Source organism: Borostomias antarcticus, assembly GCF_949987555.1.
Source record: "Borostomias antarcticus genome assembly, chromosome: 8".
Classification (NCBI taxonomy): domain Eukaryota; kingdom Metazoa; phylum Chordata; class Actinopteri; order Stomiiformes; family Stomiidae; genus Borostomias; species Borostomias antarcticus.
The window spans coordinates 22,759,400-22,778,010 of record NC_140241.1 but is presented as its reverse complement, the minus strand read 5'-3'; the positions used below and the strand labels follow the sequence as shown (position 1 = coordinate 22,778,010).

General features: G+C 46.5%; 2 protein-coding genes across 2 annotated transcripts in view; both read right to left on the bottom strand.

Annotated features, from left to right (window-relative positions):
* grk3 (G protein-coupled receptor kinase 3) overlaps positions 1 to 13,417 on the bottom strand; it is a 50,045-nt gene extending 36,628 nt beyond the window's left edge. The window contains 2 exon segments of the mRNA XM_084442532.1: positions 4,923 to 4,999; positions 11,878 to 13,417. Of these exon segments, the coding sequence (XP_084298658.1) occupies positions 4,923 to 4,999; positions 11,878 to 11,990 (190 nt within the window). The 5' untranslated portion in view covers positions 11,991 to 13,417.
* Positions 13,418 to 14,606: 1,189 nt separating this feature from the next.
* cryba4 (crystallin, beta A4) lies at positions 14,607 to 16,540 on the bottom strand (the record flags this gene model as incomplete). Its single annotated transcript, XM_084441897.1, has 5 exons — positions 14,607 to 14,754; positions 14,946 to 15,088; positions 15,296 to 15,437; positions 15,741 to 15,859; positions 16,502 to 16,540. The coding sequence occupies 5 exons, from the start codon at positions 16,538 to 16,540 to the stop codon at positions 14,607 to 14,609; spliced, it is 591 nt and encodes a 196-aa protein (XP_084298023.1).
* Between the last annotated feature and the right edge of the window lie 2,071 nt (positions 16,541 to 18,611).

Below are 18,611 nucleotides of genomic sequence, written 5' to 3'. Positions count from 1 at the left end.
TCCCTTTATTATCCCTTAACAGGGAGTCACATTTCTCATCATAAGCATGGTATTACGATACAACCCAGAAAGAACTCACACCCCTTCTCTGTTTCCACATTTTGTCATGTTACAGCCTTATTCCAAAATGGATTAAATTAAGGACTGTCAGACCATAAGAAACAAGATTTCTTGTGCATTTTAAGATTTTATCCCATTGTACCCAATTTGGTAGACAACTGACTCTGAACTAGTGTCCAATTTCCTGTTGAGGATTCGTCACAGCCCAGCCGGTCGGCAATACGAAGGGGAGAGACAACTCCTTGACTCTCTCAGCTCGCAACCGTAATTCCAACACCAGACAGGGTTGCTGTTGTGTGACAAACCCTCAAGCCGAGATTGAACCAACCACCCTCGGGGAGTGGCAGCCCAATAGGCCACTCCCTCTGGCATCCAGACATGCTCGGATCTGGCGAGACCGCCGGTCTCCGGTGGACAGCTGCACCGGAACACGATGCATTAGACCGCTACACCCCCAAGGACCCCTATAACAGGGAACTTAAATGTAGCCTAGTTGGGTGAAAAAACATCAAAAGCAATGCTAGATCAACCTGATTTAATGCAAATTCAGTTGAATTTCAACTCTGCACTATGCATTCCTCCATCACATGTGCAGTGCATTCCTCCATCACATGCACAGCACATTCCAGGCCTCTTGCACACTAACTCCTTGGCTCCATTGCATCCGTCAGCGTCAACTGTCAGCATCCATCAAAAATCAAGAAATGAACCTCTGTGATTCTCTAACGTAGGACGCATGTATCGGAACACAAGACAAAGCTGCTGTCATAATTTACAATGGATTAGCCAATCACATCCTGGAAGCGCCATACCTGTGTATTGCTTGAATAAAAGGCTGCGCAAGACCAGTGTCTGACGCTATCGGGCCCAGTGGAGCCAAGCCGTAAGAGGGCTGTAGAATCCATTAGTGCTCACAACAGTCAAAAATGTCATAAAAAATATTGTATTACAAATGTTTGCCTGCATGTCTGCTATGACACGACAAAATGTTTATATTTATGTCTGTATATGACAAGGTAAATACCAGTGGTATAAATAACCCCAAAATAGACCTTTCCGATTCAGGCGGCAAGTTCCGCCCCCCCCCCCTTGTTACTGTTGCTATGCCCCACAAGCCAAGTTAATAAAATGTCCACTGAACAGCACATGGGCTACCTGATGATTCTCTCAAGGATTCCTGACAGTATTGCTGTATGGCATTTGCCAAATGACACTACTTTATCTCAGAGAGTTCTACAGAAAGGCCTGAACTATTTTACACAATGATATATCCATGAGATTTGAATTTCGGACAGAGCAGGTGACAACATACGAGTTGATGCTAGGTGCAGAAGGCACAGACGCCTCACAAACTCCAGATTGAAATTCATCAGGACAAAATTGTGGAGTCTAACTGCATACAGTATGTAAAGCAGGGTGAGTAAGTTAGTGGCATCCATTCTTAGGAAATAAGCCTGTGAGAATGATCCGTTAACTACTAGCTACAGGCTAATTAGCTACTGTACATCAAGCACCTAACGTTACTAGCTTTGTAGCTTTGTGTCGGCGCTGCTGTAAACTGATGTGTGGAGGAAGGTGTGGAGTATCGTACAGCTTGTTTTCTGATAACATGATGGAACAGCAGCCTGCGGGCTGGTTTCCTTTATGTTTAAAAATCATTTTCTTCAATCTTATCTATGAACACAACATGTGACAAGCTTCTGCTCCTTCTCATTTGGTTGGAAGATCTCTTTTCTAAAGGTGGCATATAGACCAAGGGCTGTTATGATTATCTTGACAACTGGACTATTTATGAATCAACCCCATAGCTAATGTTAGCTAGCCAGCTAGACAGCAGTCAGAGAAGACAAAGATAAATTGACCAGCTAGCTTATGTTACATACTGGTGACAAGGCATTCTGTCAAGGGGTTTTGAAATACATCTCGACAGTTTATCCGAACATTAGTAGGCTATGAATTTAATTCTCTGATGGGCCGTTAACCCACAAACGTTGAAGTAAATCAACCCAGTTATTTTGTTGTGGGCAGCCAGACAGAGACCCGCTCTGGGAAACGGAAAGAAGGAGACTATGAGACGGTCTTTTTCTGAGGGAGGAAACATGAGCAATCTTTTCATCTCGACGCCGCAGTGAAAAGATAGGCCAGACAGATGCACGTGGTGTGTTTTACTCTGAAGCGCAACGATTGGTTGATTATGCAAAGAACGCTTGTGAGCTGTTCCCGTTGCAAAAAGTGAGGATCGGAAGATCTTGAAAAGCTATGATGGGCTTTAGACGTCATCTTGCACAGTGTATCTCTACAATCCCATTTGTAACTTGCAATAAGATTAATATAAGCCTATTACTAAGAAGAATTTCACTATTTCTAATTATCAGAAGAGATATGTCTCTCACGCACTCTTGGAGAAGGTGTTGCGCAACATAGCCACACACGCGAGCCAGGCAGAGACCCTCTCTAAGAAACGGAGGGTCTTTTTCTGCGAGGGACGAAACAAGCAATCTTTTCAATCTTTCAATGCTTTCCATTGCTCAATCACAAATAATGCATATAATCAGTACTATAAAAATTACATTTCCTGCAGAAAATGCTAGTGAATTCTGAACAGCTGAAAATAAAACGCAAAGGCATTGCTGAAAAGCAATGCTAGCCTAAATGGGGAAAAATGTGAACTAACTTGAATGCAACACCATTTAGTCCACAACACATCGCCTCGCTAATGTTAGCCTACGTAGCTACTAACATCAGAAGACATCGACTAAACTGTGATTAAATCACTCATGTAGCTAGTTACAGCGACAGAAGAAAAATCATCATCTCTCACTCCCAGTCAGAAAATGTCCACTAGGCACAATGCTAATTTTTGCTATGTTAAACTCCACTGACTTATGCTAGGAGGCTATGTTAGTGATCTAATAGTGTGCTATTTTGGGCTTTTGGGGTCTTTCAGGAGGGGCGGGCCGCCCCTCCAAGGCAATGGTAGGATGTTTCCAATCACTAATTCCACTTCAGACACATTCTAGAAAACCCCAGGTAGACACAACTGTCATAGGGAGCTAAGTGTAAACCTACTGTACTGGTTTGGGTTCGCGCCCACCCTATCTTTTGCATGGGAGAAAATGTTGAAATTAATTTAACACGTTAATTAGATGAATTAATTATTCAAACATTAACATGTTAAAACAAATTAACACAAATTAAATCGCATTCATCAATTTTGTCCAGCTGTAGGTGGCACAGTTGCCGCGTCATTGCCTGATTTAACATTTAACAGCGACAAACTTAATTTGGACCTGAATGACCCTGTAGGCTACGTCGTATGTCACGCAAAAGCATAATTGCTAAACATAAAGTTTACTTTCAACGTGCTCATGTGCAATATCTGCAAGAAAGAATTTGGATGCCATCGGAGCAGTTCTAGCCTAACTTATCATCTCAATGCTGATTGCTGACAGCCCGTACTTAAGACTCCAGCTGCACCCGGCTGGCTAGCATCCTGGCCAGCCCAATCTTCCGTTAGTTTGTTCAGGTTTAAGATCAGTTCCTGTAAGTGAATAGTAATCCCGGCCGAAAAAAATGCCTCCAACAAAGGTCTGAATTACAGTGTAGCTGCACATCTCCTCAGTCACCAGGTCACGACAGAAGACTTGGTTCTCTTGATACAGAGCATAACGGGCAGCTGCTGTGAGATGTCTGCTGTCTCCACATACTGTAGACAATAATGTAATGTCTTTGAATTGAATTGAGATCATTTGGGGGATTGATATGTGATCAATTTGTGAATTAGATTCATTAATTACAGATCAGATTAATTACATATTATCAACCTAATTACAGATCATGTAATTCATTCGTTTTTTTTCTTCTTTTTTCGTTTGACATAATTTTGGATAGATAAAACAAACATCTAACTATATCATGTTCCAAACCAATTACGTGCTGTTTCTCCCATTTATTTTAAGTTTTAGTTATAGTACAGCGAACACTACTCTGCCACCTTCTGCTGACACACTCGCGCAGACCACCTGCCGTACCAGAGAGGAAGATACAATAGAGAGGGACAGAAGAGATACTTAAGAGAAACCTCCCGAAAATAAAGTGAAACGAGAGAGAGAGAGAGATGGGGGAGATATAAAAAAGACAGAGAGCCTGAGACGGAGAATTACCGCAGTCTATTCTCACAGGGACGCACAGAGACCTAGAACAGTAAGTAAAGCTGGTGAGAGGCTGCGGGCCTGCTGTGGTCCCCTGGCACGCACACACACACACACACACACACACACACACACACACAGACACACAGACACACAGACACACAGACACATAGACACACAGACACACAGACACACGCACGGTAGCCTGCCGAGTCTGTAGCAGAGCTATAGAGGACTGGAGCACAGATGATGATTAACGCAGGAAGTCCTAGGCTGGTGCTAATGCTATGAGATCATGTACCGACGGGTTGACCACAGCATGAGTGAGCCATGTAGCGAGGAGCAGTTAGGGTCGACCAATCAGCTGCCTTTCTGAGATAGGAAACAAGATTAACCAATCAACAGGCTCTTGCTGACGCAGCAAATAGGATTAGCCAATCAGCCGCCTAATACTAGAGTTCAAGGGACTAAAATAGGGTTCCAGGGTGTGTAGTCAGAATGGAAAAAAAACAGTCACACTCTTAATGGTGTGTAGTGCACCCAGTCAACACCATTAGAGGGCCGGTGAAACTAACTGCAGCTAGGTTTAGTCATCACTGATGAAATCAGTAGTGTGCATCTCTGTTCTGCGTGAGCGTCGAGTGTGCGTGTCGCGTAGAACTGTGTGTGTGTGGGGGGGGGGGTGTGCTCCACACAGGAGCAGACACTTACCTATCTTCTGGTTGAAGATTTTGTCAAAAGTCAGCTCGTCTCTCTCCTCCAGGTACTTCTGCATCACACTTCGAATGCTGGGTGTGGTGGACAAAGAACAAGAAGAAGACATTAGACAACTATCCAGAGCATATCTAACGGTCACACACACACACACACACACACACACACACACACACACACACACACACACACACACACACACACACACACACACACACACACACACACACACACACACACACACACACACACACATTCAACAAACCCAGGCATTAAGATCCACTATGCTGCTGACTACAGGACAGATTAAAGCTCGGGAAAGACTCCTCCAGTCTACCTTCCAAACCAGAAGGACGAAGCAGGCCAGGGCTACTGCGTGTTTGGTTGAATGAAAAAAAATGTACAGGCTTAGAACCGAGGGGCTCCAGTATTCGTCTTCTTGCACCTCAAGATTTCATCCATACCCCTCCAGAGTCAGACCTCATCCCTACCCATCCAGGCCCCATCATGACCCTCAAGGCATCATCCCTACCCCTCCAGGCCTCATCCCTACCCTTCCAGGCCTCATCTATGACCCTCCAGACCTCATCCCTACCCCTCCAGGCCTCATCCATGACTGTCCAGGCCTCATCCATGACCGTCCAGGCCTCATCCCTACCCCTCCAGGCCTCATCCCTACCCCTCCACGCCTCATCCCCTATGCCATGACTCCTGGTCCCATCCAGCTGGTCCTCTGATCCTAGCCCTGGTTTGGGAGTCTCCTTGCCACCTGTCCCCTGACAGAGCTAGGAGGAGGAGCACGGGCCCATGGGAGACCAGCGGGACTGTGAGAAAGGGAGCAGGCGGCCCTGGGAGAGGGTGTTAATGAGAGCTGGGCTGGGGGACAATGAATCAATTAGCGCCTCCTCCACGGGCCTATTAACACTGCCGCAGAGCCCCACAGACCACGACAGGGGGGACACCACAACCCACACCGGCACAGCCCAGGTCTTGCTGGATCCCCCATCGTGGACCACGGCTGTTCCCTCGGTGTGTGTGAAGCACCAGTTGCACCAACCAGACGGGCAGGCATTTTTCCTGACCACGCGTCAGCCAGAGGACGCATCATGCTACCGTCGGCCAGAAAGCCAATCCTGACTAGGGATGGGTATCGGGAACCGGTATTTTTTGGCACCGGTACGTCATTGGGTCAGTACCGAAATATTTATAAGCTCATGGACAAACGGTGCTGCTATCAGTATTTGACGCGTTCGTTTCATAAATCCATGGAGCCGCATCAGCCAACAGCTGGCATCCGACACTATGATCAAGCTGCTGGTGACAGGCGATGATGTTTCATTGTTAGTCTCTCTAGGAAGTTGGCATAGTGGCGGACAGGGCAGAACGGTAGCCTACTTCATCAAATCTACCAACGGTGCTAAATGCAGTTTATGTAAAAAGTTAGTTGTGTCCAAAGGGGGTAGGTAACACCAGCAACCTCACAAAACACTTACAAGTTTCACATTCGGTAAATGTGAAGCAGTGCAGCGTGTTTGACTGCTAGCGGCTAATGCTAACGCTGACAGAAGCGAGCCAGGTTAAAGATGCAGGTAACACTCATTAACACCAACAATCGCAGACTTTTAGATCGCTAGCGTTTTTAGCACAAGCCAATGGAGTTTAACGTAGCGTAAATTAGAATCGCGATAGCGGGTGAGAGACGATGAAATGAAAATATTTGGTTGCTGTAAATAATGTAACCACACTTTAGTCTATGTCTTTTGATGTTAGTAACTGTTAACAGTTACTGTTAACTGTTGTTACTGTAGGGTAGGGGTGGCCACACTTTTTGGGCTTGTGAGGTACTTTTAAAATGACCAGCTCAACAAGATCTACCACCCAAACCCCACCCCCCGGCGGGCCCCCACCCCACTCCCCCAGCCCCCCACCCTTTTGTCACTTAACATTGGCTAGGTTTTAATTCAAGTGTCATTAAAGTCCTATCTTAAAAAGAATCCCATTGCTGAAAACCCAATTAAACAAATAACAAGATGCAACCGAAATAACTACATACGGCTACAGTTTCAAAATCAATTATTATTAATTATTAATCAAGCTACCAATTACTTCCCACTGGAAGTGGAACGTTAACTTTGATGTATATTTGCCTTGCACAATCTTAACAGATAACAGTCAGCTTAGTGGCCAGAACAGTGTCTTTAACCTATTTAAATGACTCAATCACACGGCACAATACACTCTGATGACTTGCGCTGAATGGATCAGCCAGCCATGGATAATCCCGACTATTATCGAGCTTCTGAATGATTTTTCTAGGCTACTATCAGCTATCAGCTACACATACAAGCGTAAACAATGATGAAATCAGCCCACACATGATTAAATCATTAAAATGCTCTAAACTGCAGGTCACACTTGCAATCTATAAAGTACAAGAGGGAAAGGTTGCTCACTCGGACAACGAGAGGTGACCCGACTGCTTGCCTCAGCACACACAACCTCAATGCGCGTCATCAAGCCGCCTTTTTTATGTCTTTTCTTTTGAATGGCTCAAGATGTACCAGCATAGCTTCTGCGACCTACTGGTCGATTGCGATGGACGTATTGGGCACCCCTGCTGTAGGGAGATGACCACAGGCCTTAATCCCAGTTCCCACCCCCCTTCCAGAGGCACATTATCCGTCACCCTCATGCAGTTAAAGAGAAACATCATAGCTGAGCTTGCCAATGTGTAAAAAGTAGCTATAACCAGCCATGTCTGGATGAGTATCACACAGGATCACTATATTAGTGGCAGTCCACTATGTAAATGAAGGCCAACTGAGACAGAAACCTGGACCCAGGGAGTGTATGAGTCGTGGTAGAGTAGTATCGATAAGAGTAGCGATAAGTATCGGTATCAATAAGCAATATCGGTATCCATACCGGTATTGATAAAATCCTAACGATACCCATCCCTAATCCCGATGGCTTCCTTCAGCCTCCAGCTCCAGCTGAGGAGGTATTAAGCACCGGACGTACGGAGCCCAGCTGTCGGACGAATGTCAGACGGATGTTGGATCGGTGTGTTCCATGTAAACGGGTCTGCCGCATGGCCCACTTATCCCAGGACCGCGACTCAACTGAACCAGGGCACTTACCGAACCAGTAAGAGATGACTGGTAGTAAGTTGACAGCGACTAGACTAAAAGCATGAGGGGTGGGTCAGAGGAGGAGAAGAGTTGTGCTGTCATGGAGCTACAGGAACAACAAATCAGGAAGTGCAGCCTCTTCCTCATTCAAGTGGCCGACACAGTCCCCATTCTCCCCCTTAGAGCAAAGGGTGAGGGCTCTCCTAGGCCAATTTAAAAAGCACAGGGGCGGATGCGAGAGCATGGGCTCTTTTACAGCGGCCCATATGCTATCAATCCACGTGGAAGAGAACAAAAGTGCTCACTTCAGGGATAAAGTGTGGTGAATTGGGGCACGAAAAATAGGCCTAGAGGAAAAAACAAAACAAAAAAAACAAAACATGGATCATCACTGACTGCAGGTCTCCCAAATCATCCGTTGGCCACACTAAACACCTGCCCCTCTCACATCTCCCTCTCTCCTAAATTACCAATCAGTCCCTCACTGGTTTCCCATCACTTTATAACTGGCAGTTCTCTTCCTGCATAGGTGCTGGTGTTAACGCATGAGAGTAGCAGCATTCTGGAGCGGGCATATTAGGCCTGCCTCTCAATTAAGTGCCTTGGCTTGAACTTGCATTAATTTAATTGTATGGTCAAGCCATGTTGAGGCCGAAACACTTGAAGTTAACGTTATTCAGGCTTATTTCACTGTTAGAGCCTCATAGCTTGGTTTCATGTTTTGCTGGCCCTGATTTCACGGAGAGGAGGGGCCGATTTCCTCAGAAAAAACACCAGCTCCACTTATAAGCCCGGCCATCATCTTTATCTGGGTCTTCATCCGACCACTAACCCCGCCCAAACTGCCTCCCTTCTCACTCGTTATCCCTCCCTGTGCACCCACCACACATCCCCCCCCCCTCCCTCCACTCTGATGCAACTCATATTGTTGCGGCTCCCTTGACAATCTCTTAATACCAGTCTTGATTCAGACCCACCCCAGCCCCCTGACCGCCCCCCCTAGCCCCCTGACTGCCCCCTCCCCACCCCCGCCCCCCCCCCCCCCTCTGCACGTCTCTCTCACCTCAAATGCTTCCAGTGCTGCCGTCAAAATCTCACCTCTCTGCCAGCAGGCATAGACTCGGCTCGCCAAGTATGTAACAGTGCTGCGCTATCTCTACCATGACACACACACATACGCACGCTCGCTCTACTCCAAAGTCCAAACACTACACGCGCGCGGACGCACGCACACTAGTACTACCTCAAATAGACCCAACTCAAAGTCCTGTTTTGTTTTTCACACACACACACACACACTATTGTAATCAGCAGTCAGCCAGTCTCACTCACTCAACTCACTAACTCAACTCACTAACACAACTCCCAGCTCCATAATTGGCCTGAAAAGCCTGTTTACTTACTTCACAGTTTTAAAACGGCTGTTTCAGGACATGTTACAGGTCCTCAACATTGGCTCTTATTTCCCTTAGCTTTGGCCCACTCCCTCTCTCTTCCTCCCTCCCTCCCTCCCTCCTCATTCTCTTTCTAGGATTACTTCCATAGCCAATTCCAGGAGATCATACAGATTTCCCTGGCAATCATCTTTTAAATCCATATCAAATTAAAACAAATCAATTCCATAATACCATGTGAATCCAGTCAGGGGTGAGATGGGTCAAATCTAATAAGTGTTTCTGGGGTTGGGACGAGTTATATGTCCAGTTTAGCCGCTTATTTTGCACAGAACCCATGACAATGGCAACGGACCCGACCCCTTTCTCTCAATCTGATGGATTACTTACTGCATGCTGCTTATCCCACACAGCACACACACACCCATGCACGCACACAAATGCATACACACATGGATGCATACACACACACGCGCAGGGTATAATAACGGCTTACTTCTCGACTTACCGATGCTTAGACAAACCCTACTATCACCCCCCTGACAAGCTCTTTATCACTGGAGTATTGTTATCTCTTCAGGCTCCGCAAACAAATAACTAATGGATGATTAGCTTTCGCATTCAAATCTAATGTAAGCTCACTGCATAAACAACGTACTCGCACACCGACACACACACACACACACACACTGCACGTGTATGCTCCCAGACGCCATGCCAGGGTATGACAGCACGCTGCATGCCAGGCCTCGGAGGAAAAACTAAGAAACTATTTCACAACATTGATATTGACAATTATTTTTTTTATAGCTCAGGCAGTGAGCTTGGTTCATCGTCACATGGGGGAACTGGCCTGTGTCTCAGTTTCACAGTCAGATAGAGAGAGAGAGACAGAGAAAGAGAGAGACTTCTAGAGCCCTCGAGACAGTGAGAGGATGAGGAAGTTACAGTTCTCTGACAGCAAAAGGACTTCAACGTCAAAGGACATTGTTACATTCGTTAATGCATCAGATACAGCTAAAGCTATTGTCCTGGCTACCTTATGTCAATGCTGTCAGGACTCCTGGACTAGTAGCTGAGCCAAGAGGTCAGCAGTATATCATTACTGTGACAACCATCTGGTAGCCATTATTACTGGTGATCGGTTGGTTATTGGACTTCTTGAATATAGGAAGTAGTTTGGTAGTGGCATGCCTCTATAGTTGGATATACCATCCTCATTTCACGTCGACAAAGGCAAAAATGTAAGCCAGGTGACAACTGGATAGACTAACAATGGCTTCAAGATGACTTACATAAATTAAGATACAGAAAAGGCCTACATCATCAATTTAGAGTTTTGAAGACTTGAAAGGAGAGAATAATCCTTGAAACGGCTATGTCTGTCTGGGACATGCATGCATTTATCATATTATGCTGGTCAAGTTTTACCATTTCTCACCTATTACAGGCATAGTGACAGGCAGGCCAACAGGCAAGGTGAGACGCCAAATGTCAAGCATTGTACTTAGAGCAAGCTGCTATTCCCAACACCTAGCCTCTGCGTCAACCACATCCTCTTTCTTTGTCTGGCTGCAAAATAGCTGTCAAACCTCCTCCACTGACACATTCGAGAAGCCAATTTAAATGCCTTCTGGGGCATGCTGGTGTAAAACGTGAGGAGTTATTTTATATGCACGACAGACGAGTCCTGTCTCTGGGTTGTGGTTTAGCGACAACACTAGCTACTGTAACTGGCTCCGTTAACAGGCAGACTGAGTTGCGGATGCATCAGAGACCTTTTCCGTGAACATAACATCGTTGCATAGCATCATTTGTGGAGATGGGCTCAGCCTGTAGACATTGACACTACAGACCATAAAACATTGTAATATTTTACAGTCGTCACATAGGCTATGTGACTGAGGGAGATTTGGCTGATTGGTATATGCAGAAGTGCCGGATGAAAAGAGACATGAATTCAACAGCTACTAGTTCTAATGATTTATCACGCCACAGCAGTGTGTCGTGAGACAAGTGCATGTAAACCATCGTAAGTGCACATCTAGGCCGCTTCCACATGAAGAAAATGCTAGGTTCGAGGCTTGGTTGTAGAGAGGATGGTGATGTAGCTCGCACATTCTAATGGTGGTCCACTATATAGCACAAACGTCAACCATGATTATTAAAAAACGTGTGCTTCCGAGTAAATAAACCCGATGTTACTTTGGAGGGGCTCTGTTGGCGTTTAGGCGCTAGGGCTGTGGTTAATGTGTTGACAGTAAATAAACTCCAGTATTTACAAGTTGCAACAGACACAACAGGCACATTGGTAGCGACTCCCATCTGCCTGTATGGCCACACACACACATTAATTTGACAGGTGACAGACATTGATTGACGCCACTACCACAGATATGGCTTCTACGCCTGTACGGTCAACGTTACCTGGGCTCGGGCAGGATGATTTTCTTGCTCGCCCTGGCCGCTGGAGTAGATTTGCTCTTCTCCATCGCCATCAAATAGCTGACATCGGCGAGAACTGCTTCGAGGTCCGCCATCTTCAACCCCGGGACGATCGAATCGATACAAAACTAGCCGGGGAATGTTTAAGCAAGGGGATTAAAAGTAAATGTCCAGTGAATATGGCTAAAACCAATGTCTAATTAGGATGACAGAGGCAGCTAAGCGGATGACAGGGGCTATCATCCGAGTGAAGCGTATATTTTTCTCAGACTGGGTTCGGTACTTTCGCTCTCAAAAAACAATAATTGTGACAGGCGAGAGAAAGTCGTAATGGAGATTGATGACTCGGTTGATAACGTTAGATGTCATCGGGGTAGTAAATACAGATCCGTCCAGTGCGGAAAAAATGGTGGTTTCATGAACGCCGAATAACAAGCATTAAAAATGATGGCAGATATGGCCAGGAAAGATAGGTGGGAGATGGTTTTGGACCCCCCACCCCTTTGAATGGGCTTCACTTACTCCAGCTGAAAAATGTAGGATACAAATTGGCACCTGTCAAAACCCCAGTAATCTTGAATGAATTTGGTGATCTTGGTGGCGAGCAAAAGATCCCTCCTCTCCAACACGACATGTGCAGCAAGATTCTCAGCCCCGTATTGTCAGCTGGCCTCGATATGGAATAAAATAACCTAAAATTATTGGCTAGCGAAGTTATTCGATGAGATGCATACTGAACGAGCACCCAACAAATACATCCTGTTAAAATGGTGACAGAAACGCCAGCAAAAATAAACAAGAGCAAGCAAACTCTTTCCTAGTTGTAAAAAGGAGACGAAAAATTGGCGAGATAGCTGGCTTGCTGTCTTGCAAGAGCTGTTTTAGCATAAAATTAAACAAGGCAAAATTTCTTCCATAGGATCCCGCACCGCGCCGATGTGTTTGGCAACCTCCGTTGCTGGCTTCCTGTAACGTTGGCTAGCAGGTTAGCTAGCTACGCTAACAGCGGTTTGTCTTGAGTTAACTGGACGACGAGATGGGCTGTTGTGACTGCAGATATCGCTGCTGGGTATCCACCTACGTTCTTTAGCTAACCAGCTAGATATGGCGTTCTTGTTGCGTGTAGGTAGTCTAGCTACCTTGGCTCAGTTGCAGTTTGGCTAGCTAATCCAGTCAGTTAGCTATCTAGCTAAGGGTAGCCAGCTAAGTTTAGCGAAAGGCACGTTCTCACAAACTAGCGCTTTATCACTCCGACGCGAAACCTGACCAGCTACTCTTCGACCTAACGAATGTAAATCCTTTGGCGAAATCCACGTCATTCCAAAAAGGACCCACGAAACCGCATAAAATTGTCCATTGTTGTTTAGTTCCCCTTGCGTCGGGGACCCTCGCAGATGAAGACTCCTCCAGCTAGCTTGCTGTGGTGGTGTTGTACGAGGGGGAGGGGGGCGAAGTCGAAGAAGGAAATTGGCTGGGCTGGCTGTGTACGTTCGTTTGTTAACAGACCACCGTTTGGGTGGAAGCTGACTGGTCCTGGATAACGTTAGTGAACGACTTTGGCTGTTTAGATGGACTGGCCAACGGCGAAGATAGACATGGTGTGGCCTCCTTGTGAAACCAACAAACTGTCAATGATCTTCAACAAACACATTGATATGGCCAGCCAACGTTTTCTCTGTTAAGTCTAATGTTAATTCTTAATTTTTCCTTGCGTGGTCCCCGTTAACTGTTTGCTAGTCCACATTCGCTGAACTGTCAAAAGTTGGAAGGACGAAGTATTATACGTTGTTCATAAAGTTTGATTGGACTATGTTCCTCAAAGAGGTACATATTGTTTAAAAGTCCCATTGAGTCCGAGCGGGACTGTATTATAACTCCGTTAGTTTGCAGTGCCCTGTGGAAGCATTTCTGTGTGGTGGTCTTCAATTTTCTCTGTAGCTACTGTAAGCTAGCAAGCCAACTTCCTCCCAGTGCGACTGGCTAGCCTGGAAAACATGGAATGGAGCAAACCGCTGGACGGACTCCGTGTTTGTTTACAAACCACTTATTTTGTGACCAGTCAAATATGAACTCTCCCGTCTTTGATCAGTTTGTGTACATGAAATTATACAGCGCAATCTGTTGACTATGAGAAAGTATATTAAATTCGAATGCACGACGGCAAGGCAAACCATGGACAGGAACGGCGTTAGGCGGGCTGGCAAATATGGCCATGGCTGCTGCTATGTGAGCAGGTGTCTTCAATACCCCCCTGGCTTCCAGAACATGATTATCATCAACATAAACACGATGGCATTAAATGTAATTTTTTATTTTATGATTTTGAGATGGGCTTCATCACGAGTTTGTCCCCATAGGGAATGTAGCTGTAACCCACCTGTACATGGGGAGTAGTAGTAGGCCTACCCTGGCATACGTTAAATCCAATTATTTTAAGTCACTTTGGATACAAGCGAATGACTACCAGTTCCCATGGTTGTTCACATGGAAACGTAGTGCCTTCTCCTGGCCAACAAAGGTAATGCTTTGTCAACCTAACTGTTTATCTATAATCGTTTCTCATAGTACAATTATTTGACACGTGTTCAAGACTGAAATAGAGGCAGATGCATGGTCGGAGGTCAGTAAGGTTTAAGAAAGACAGTTTATTTCAGAACTGGGGGATCAGGAGGGGGTCAGGAGTGTGGGGTGGGGGTCACAGGGGTGAAGGGTTACTGCTGGATTCTGCGGATGGACTGGATCTGAGGGGTCTGGGAGTGGGAGCCGAACTCCCTGAAGTGCTTGTACTCTCCGCAGTGACGATCACACTCCATGATGTACTGGTATCCACGGTAGCCGGGGTACTGGTAGCACACAAATCTGTCAGGGGAAGGGAGACATGGAGGTCAGACATGGAGGAAGACAGCCAAGGAAATCGTTTGTATGGAGAGAAAGACGAGAGAGAGACTGAAAGATGGGCTATTGAAAGGGGGAAGGTGGAAGACTGGCAGATCCATATAAAGAAAAAGGGAGAAAGTGATGGAGGGAGATTTGGCCGTGAGGACACTCACGCTCCAGACTGGACTCTGAGGGATCCCACTTCGTTGTTGCACCAGCCCATGGCCTGGAGGGAGGGGTAGTCATCGCTAAGCTCGCCCTTGCGGCCCAGGAAGTTCTCGCGCTCATAGATGCTCATACGACACTCCCTGTGGTTCTGTAAGAGGGGAGGGGGGTAGGGGGTGAACATCAGTCAGTCGGTCGGTCAAGGACTTTGCCTGAGGGGCTCTACATACTCTACTTCACTGGTAGTGGTAAAAACAGATACACTATACAAGAAGGACTGTAAAAAGATGGATGGAGGTAGACGGAAAGAGAGAGAGAGAGCACAACCTTAATGGAAATGGAGGCTGGTTTTACTCACAGCACAGGCGATGGGTCTGAAGGAGGTCATTCTCTCAATGTGATAGGCATTGCTGCCTCCAAAGGCATCACACTGGGGGTACTCTCCCCTTTCCAGCACGAACTGCTGGCCCTGGTAGGAGGCATGCTCATAACCCACCCAGCTGCAGAGAGAGAGAGAGAGAGAGATTGCAGAAGATGATGAGTAGATCATGATAATTACTGAAACTGGAATGAAATGTGCACAGAGCTATTGGGTATCACTGATCTACCCCCACTAAAACGGCTTTGGATCTATGTGCAGTAATAACACAAGAGCAGAGTTTGTGTATACATGTGGGTTTTTTCCCCCTCAATAGTAGGCTATTTTCAGCCTCTGTGATCATGATTATCTTTTTTTGTGTGTCTGTGTCTAAGCAGCAACTTGGTGTGTGTGTGTGAGTGTACGTGTGTGTGTGTGTACTTACGCTCCGCTCTCCACTCTGAGGGAACGCACAGACTCGAAACCAAACTCCATCACGTTGCAGCACTCAGAAGTGAACTCATGGCGACGGCCCTGGAAGCACTCCTCGTCGAAGACAATGATCTGTTAAAGAGAACACACATGTTTACATACTCCTAGAGACACTTCCTACCAAAAACGATATGTTTGTCACTATGGCTCTCTCTCCTGCATACAAGTCTATGTGCGTGAAAGCTGTTTTCACAAAGACCATCCATTTTGCTTTTGCCTGTGTACTATATATACGACTGAGGGAGAAATGTGCTGAAGAAGCCATTTTAAACTATTATGTTGCTGCTGCGCTCGAGGTGGGGCTGAACAAAGTGCTCTGTCACAAAAAAATCCTGCCCTGAACCTCTATGGATGGGTTTTACCTCTGTTGAAATTTGTTTTGGCAGACAGGAGAAACAGACTATTCTTAGCTATGAAGCTTACATAAATGTAATATTGTTTGTTGTTTGCCGGAATTCAAGCAGAATTTAATTGAATTCCGCAGAATTCAGAATCCGAGTATCTCAGCTGGTATGTGTTGAGACTGGAGACTGGTGTTATGACAGAAAAAGGTTGTGGTGATAGATTACGCGTCCTGATCCCTGGGTGCCAAAGTGAAGACGAAGGTCTGTTTCTGAGAGGGCCTCTCAGTTGGGCTAATTTCGTAGACAGTGACACACAGGCCCCGCTGCCTGAGATGATGAATGGGACATACCCTGTCCTCACAACACTCACCTTCCAGTGGCCAGAGAACTTGGTGCAATGGTGAGTCATCTTGTCTGGAATGAGAGACAGAAGGGGACTGTTACTGAGAGCAGAATTTGACATTTGTAGAGCTCACTGTGATTCCCGTCAGATGCATACACACGCATACTGTGCACACAATATCCCTCCCCCTAGATCTCGCTCTTTCACACACACACACACACACACACACACACACACACACACACACACACATACATACACCCATATACCATGCAAATACACACACTGCCCCCCCCCCCCCAAAAAAAAAAGTTTGCCTACAAACTTTGCTGCTAGCATCCAGAATCCTCTGTCAAACAAGTGTATATCCGGCAAAATAAATGCTCAAAACAGTATGGAAAGCAGCAGTGGAGAAAATGGAGCAACAGTGTACTTGAAATCCCAGAATAGCGCTTCACTGGCAGGTTACCTCAGCTGGAGTCCCAGTATTATCAGGTATTCATACGCAGCTCAGTTCCTGCTTCAGTAATCCTGCTTTGTGTAATAGAAAAGGCCTATTCTGCCACAGGGCAACGGGTGAAAGCCCTGTCAGTGAATGGGTCGGATAGCACTGGCCGGCTCTGTACAGCGGCTTGAATGGCGGCATCGTCCTGAATGCATAAACGGCGGACGGAAAGCATCGCTGGCAATTTATAGTTCCGAAACAAAAATGAGGAAAGCCAAAAAAGCCAGGGGCCGCATCTACGCCTTTGCCTCTGCTCTCTCACCCGTTGTATTTACGTCTCTTTCTTCCGCAATCTTTCCCCTCCGCTCCATCCCTCCATCCCTCCTCCTCCCTCTCGCCTCCCGCCTCCCCCCATCATCTCTCTGTCTGCGCTGCGTGTGTGGCCTTCTGTGTGACGGGGCTCGGGGGCAGAGAGAGTGTGTGTGTGGAGGCCTCCTACCCTGGCTTGCCGTGCCCCGGCCTGGCGGTCTGGGCGGGGGAGAGATTGGGGCAGGGGGGGACTCACCTCGCTTTGATGCCCTTGGGATGTCCTGGCGTGAGAATGAGAGGAGGCACGCGCCCCCACCCTTTTAAAGCCTCCCCTGGCAGGGGGCCACGCTGAAAGCCCCGGCTCAGCAGCAGGGAGGGGCTTGTCTTTGTTACCTACCACAAAGGCAGGGTTTAATCTATAGAGAGGCCAGAAGTGCAGACGCCACAGTATCACCCAGGGCAGGGGACGGGGAGAGGAGAGGGCCGACGCACGGGCAGGACACTTAGAGAGACACCTGGGGGACATAGGGGGGGGGGCTAATAGCCAAGCCTGCTGTTTGTGTCTCGTCTCTTACCCTCACCATCTCCCTCTCCTCCCTCCTCTCTCTCAATCTCTCCCTCTCCTTTATTTATTTATTTATTTAACCTTTATTTCATCAGGCAAGTCATTAAGAACAGATTCATATTTACAATGGCGGGGGGGGGGGGGGCAAGTGGGCTAGAAGATAAAAGTGTGTTAAAAGCACAAAAACATCAATAATAACAGCTTAACATAGACACAAAAATACATCAACAGTAGCAGCTAAACATAAACAATAATAATCACTAAACATACAATAAGCAGCATGAAGACACAAACAACAGACAGAAATGGAGATATGGAGAAAATACACATTAATGCTATGGGGACATTTCATGGAGGAAAAGCAGGAATCAGTGAGAATGTCTGAGATGGCAACTCTGAAGGCAGAATTAGGGAGATCTTTCCTGGTCTCTCCCTGTCCCTTATCTTTTACCAAACAGCCCAAGGAGGCTTGTGGGGCAGCTGTGGCGTAGGAGGTACAGTAGAGTAGGTCGTCCAATGATCGTAGGGTCATCGGTTCGAATCCCAGCTCCTACTGGCTACATGTCAAAGTGTCCTCGGGCAAGACACAGAACCCCACATTTCTCCCAATGTAGGCTAGCACTTTGCATGGCAGCTGGCTGCCATTGGTGTGTGAATGTGTGTGTGGGTGAATGAGAGGCCTTCATTGTAAAGTGCTTTGGATAAAAGCGCTTTATAAGTGCAGTCCATTTACCATAGACACTTTGTCTCAAAGGACACACACACACCTGTAACAAGCATCTGCTAACACTACAGTGAGAGATACTCTCGGCAGTGAC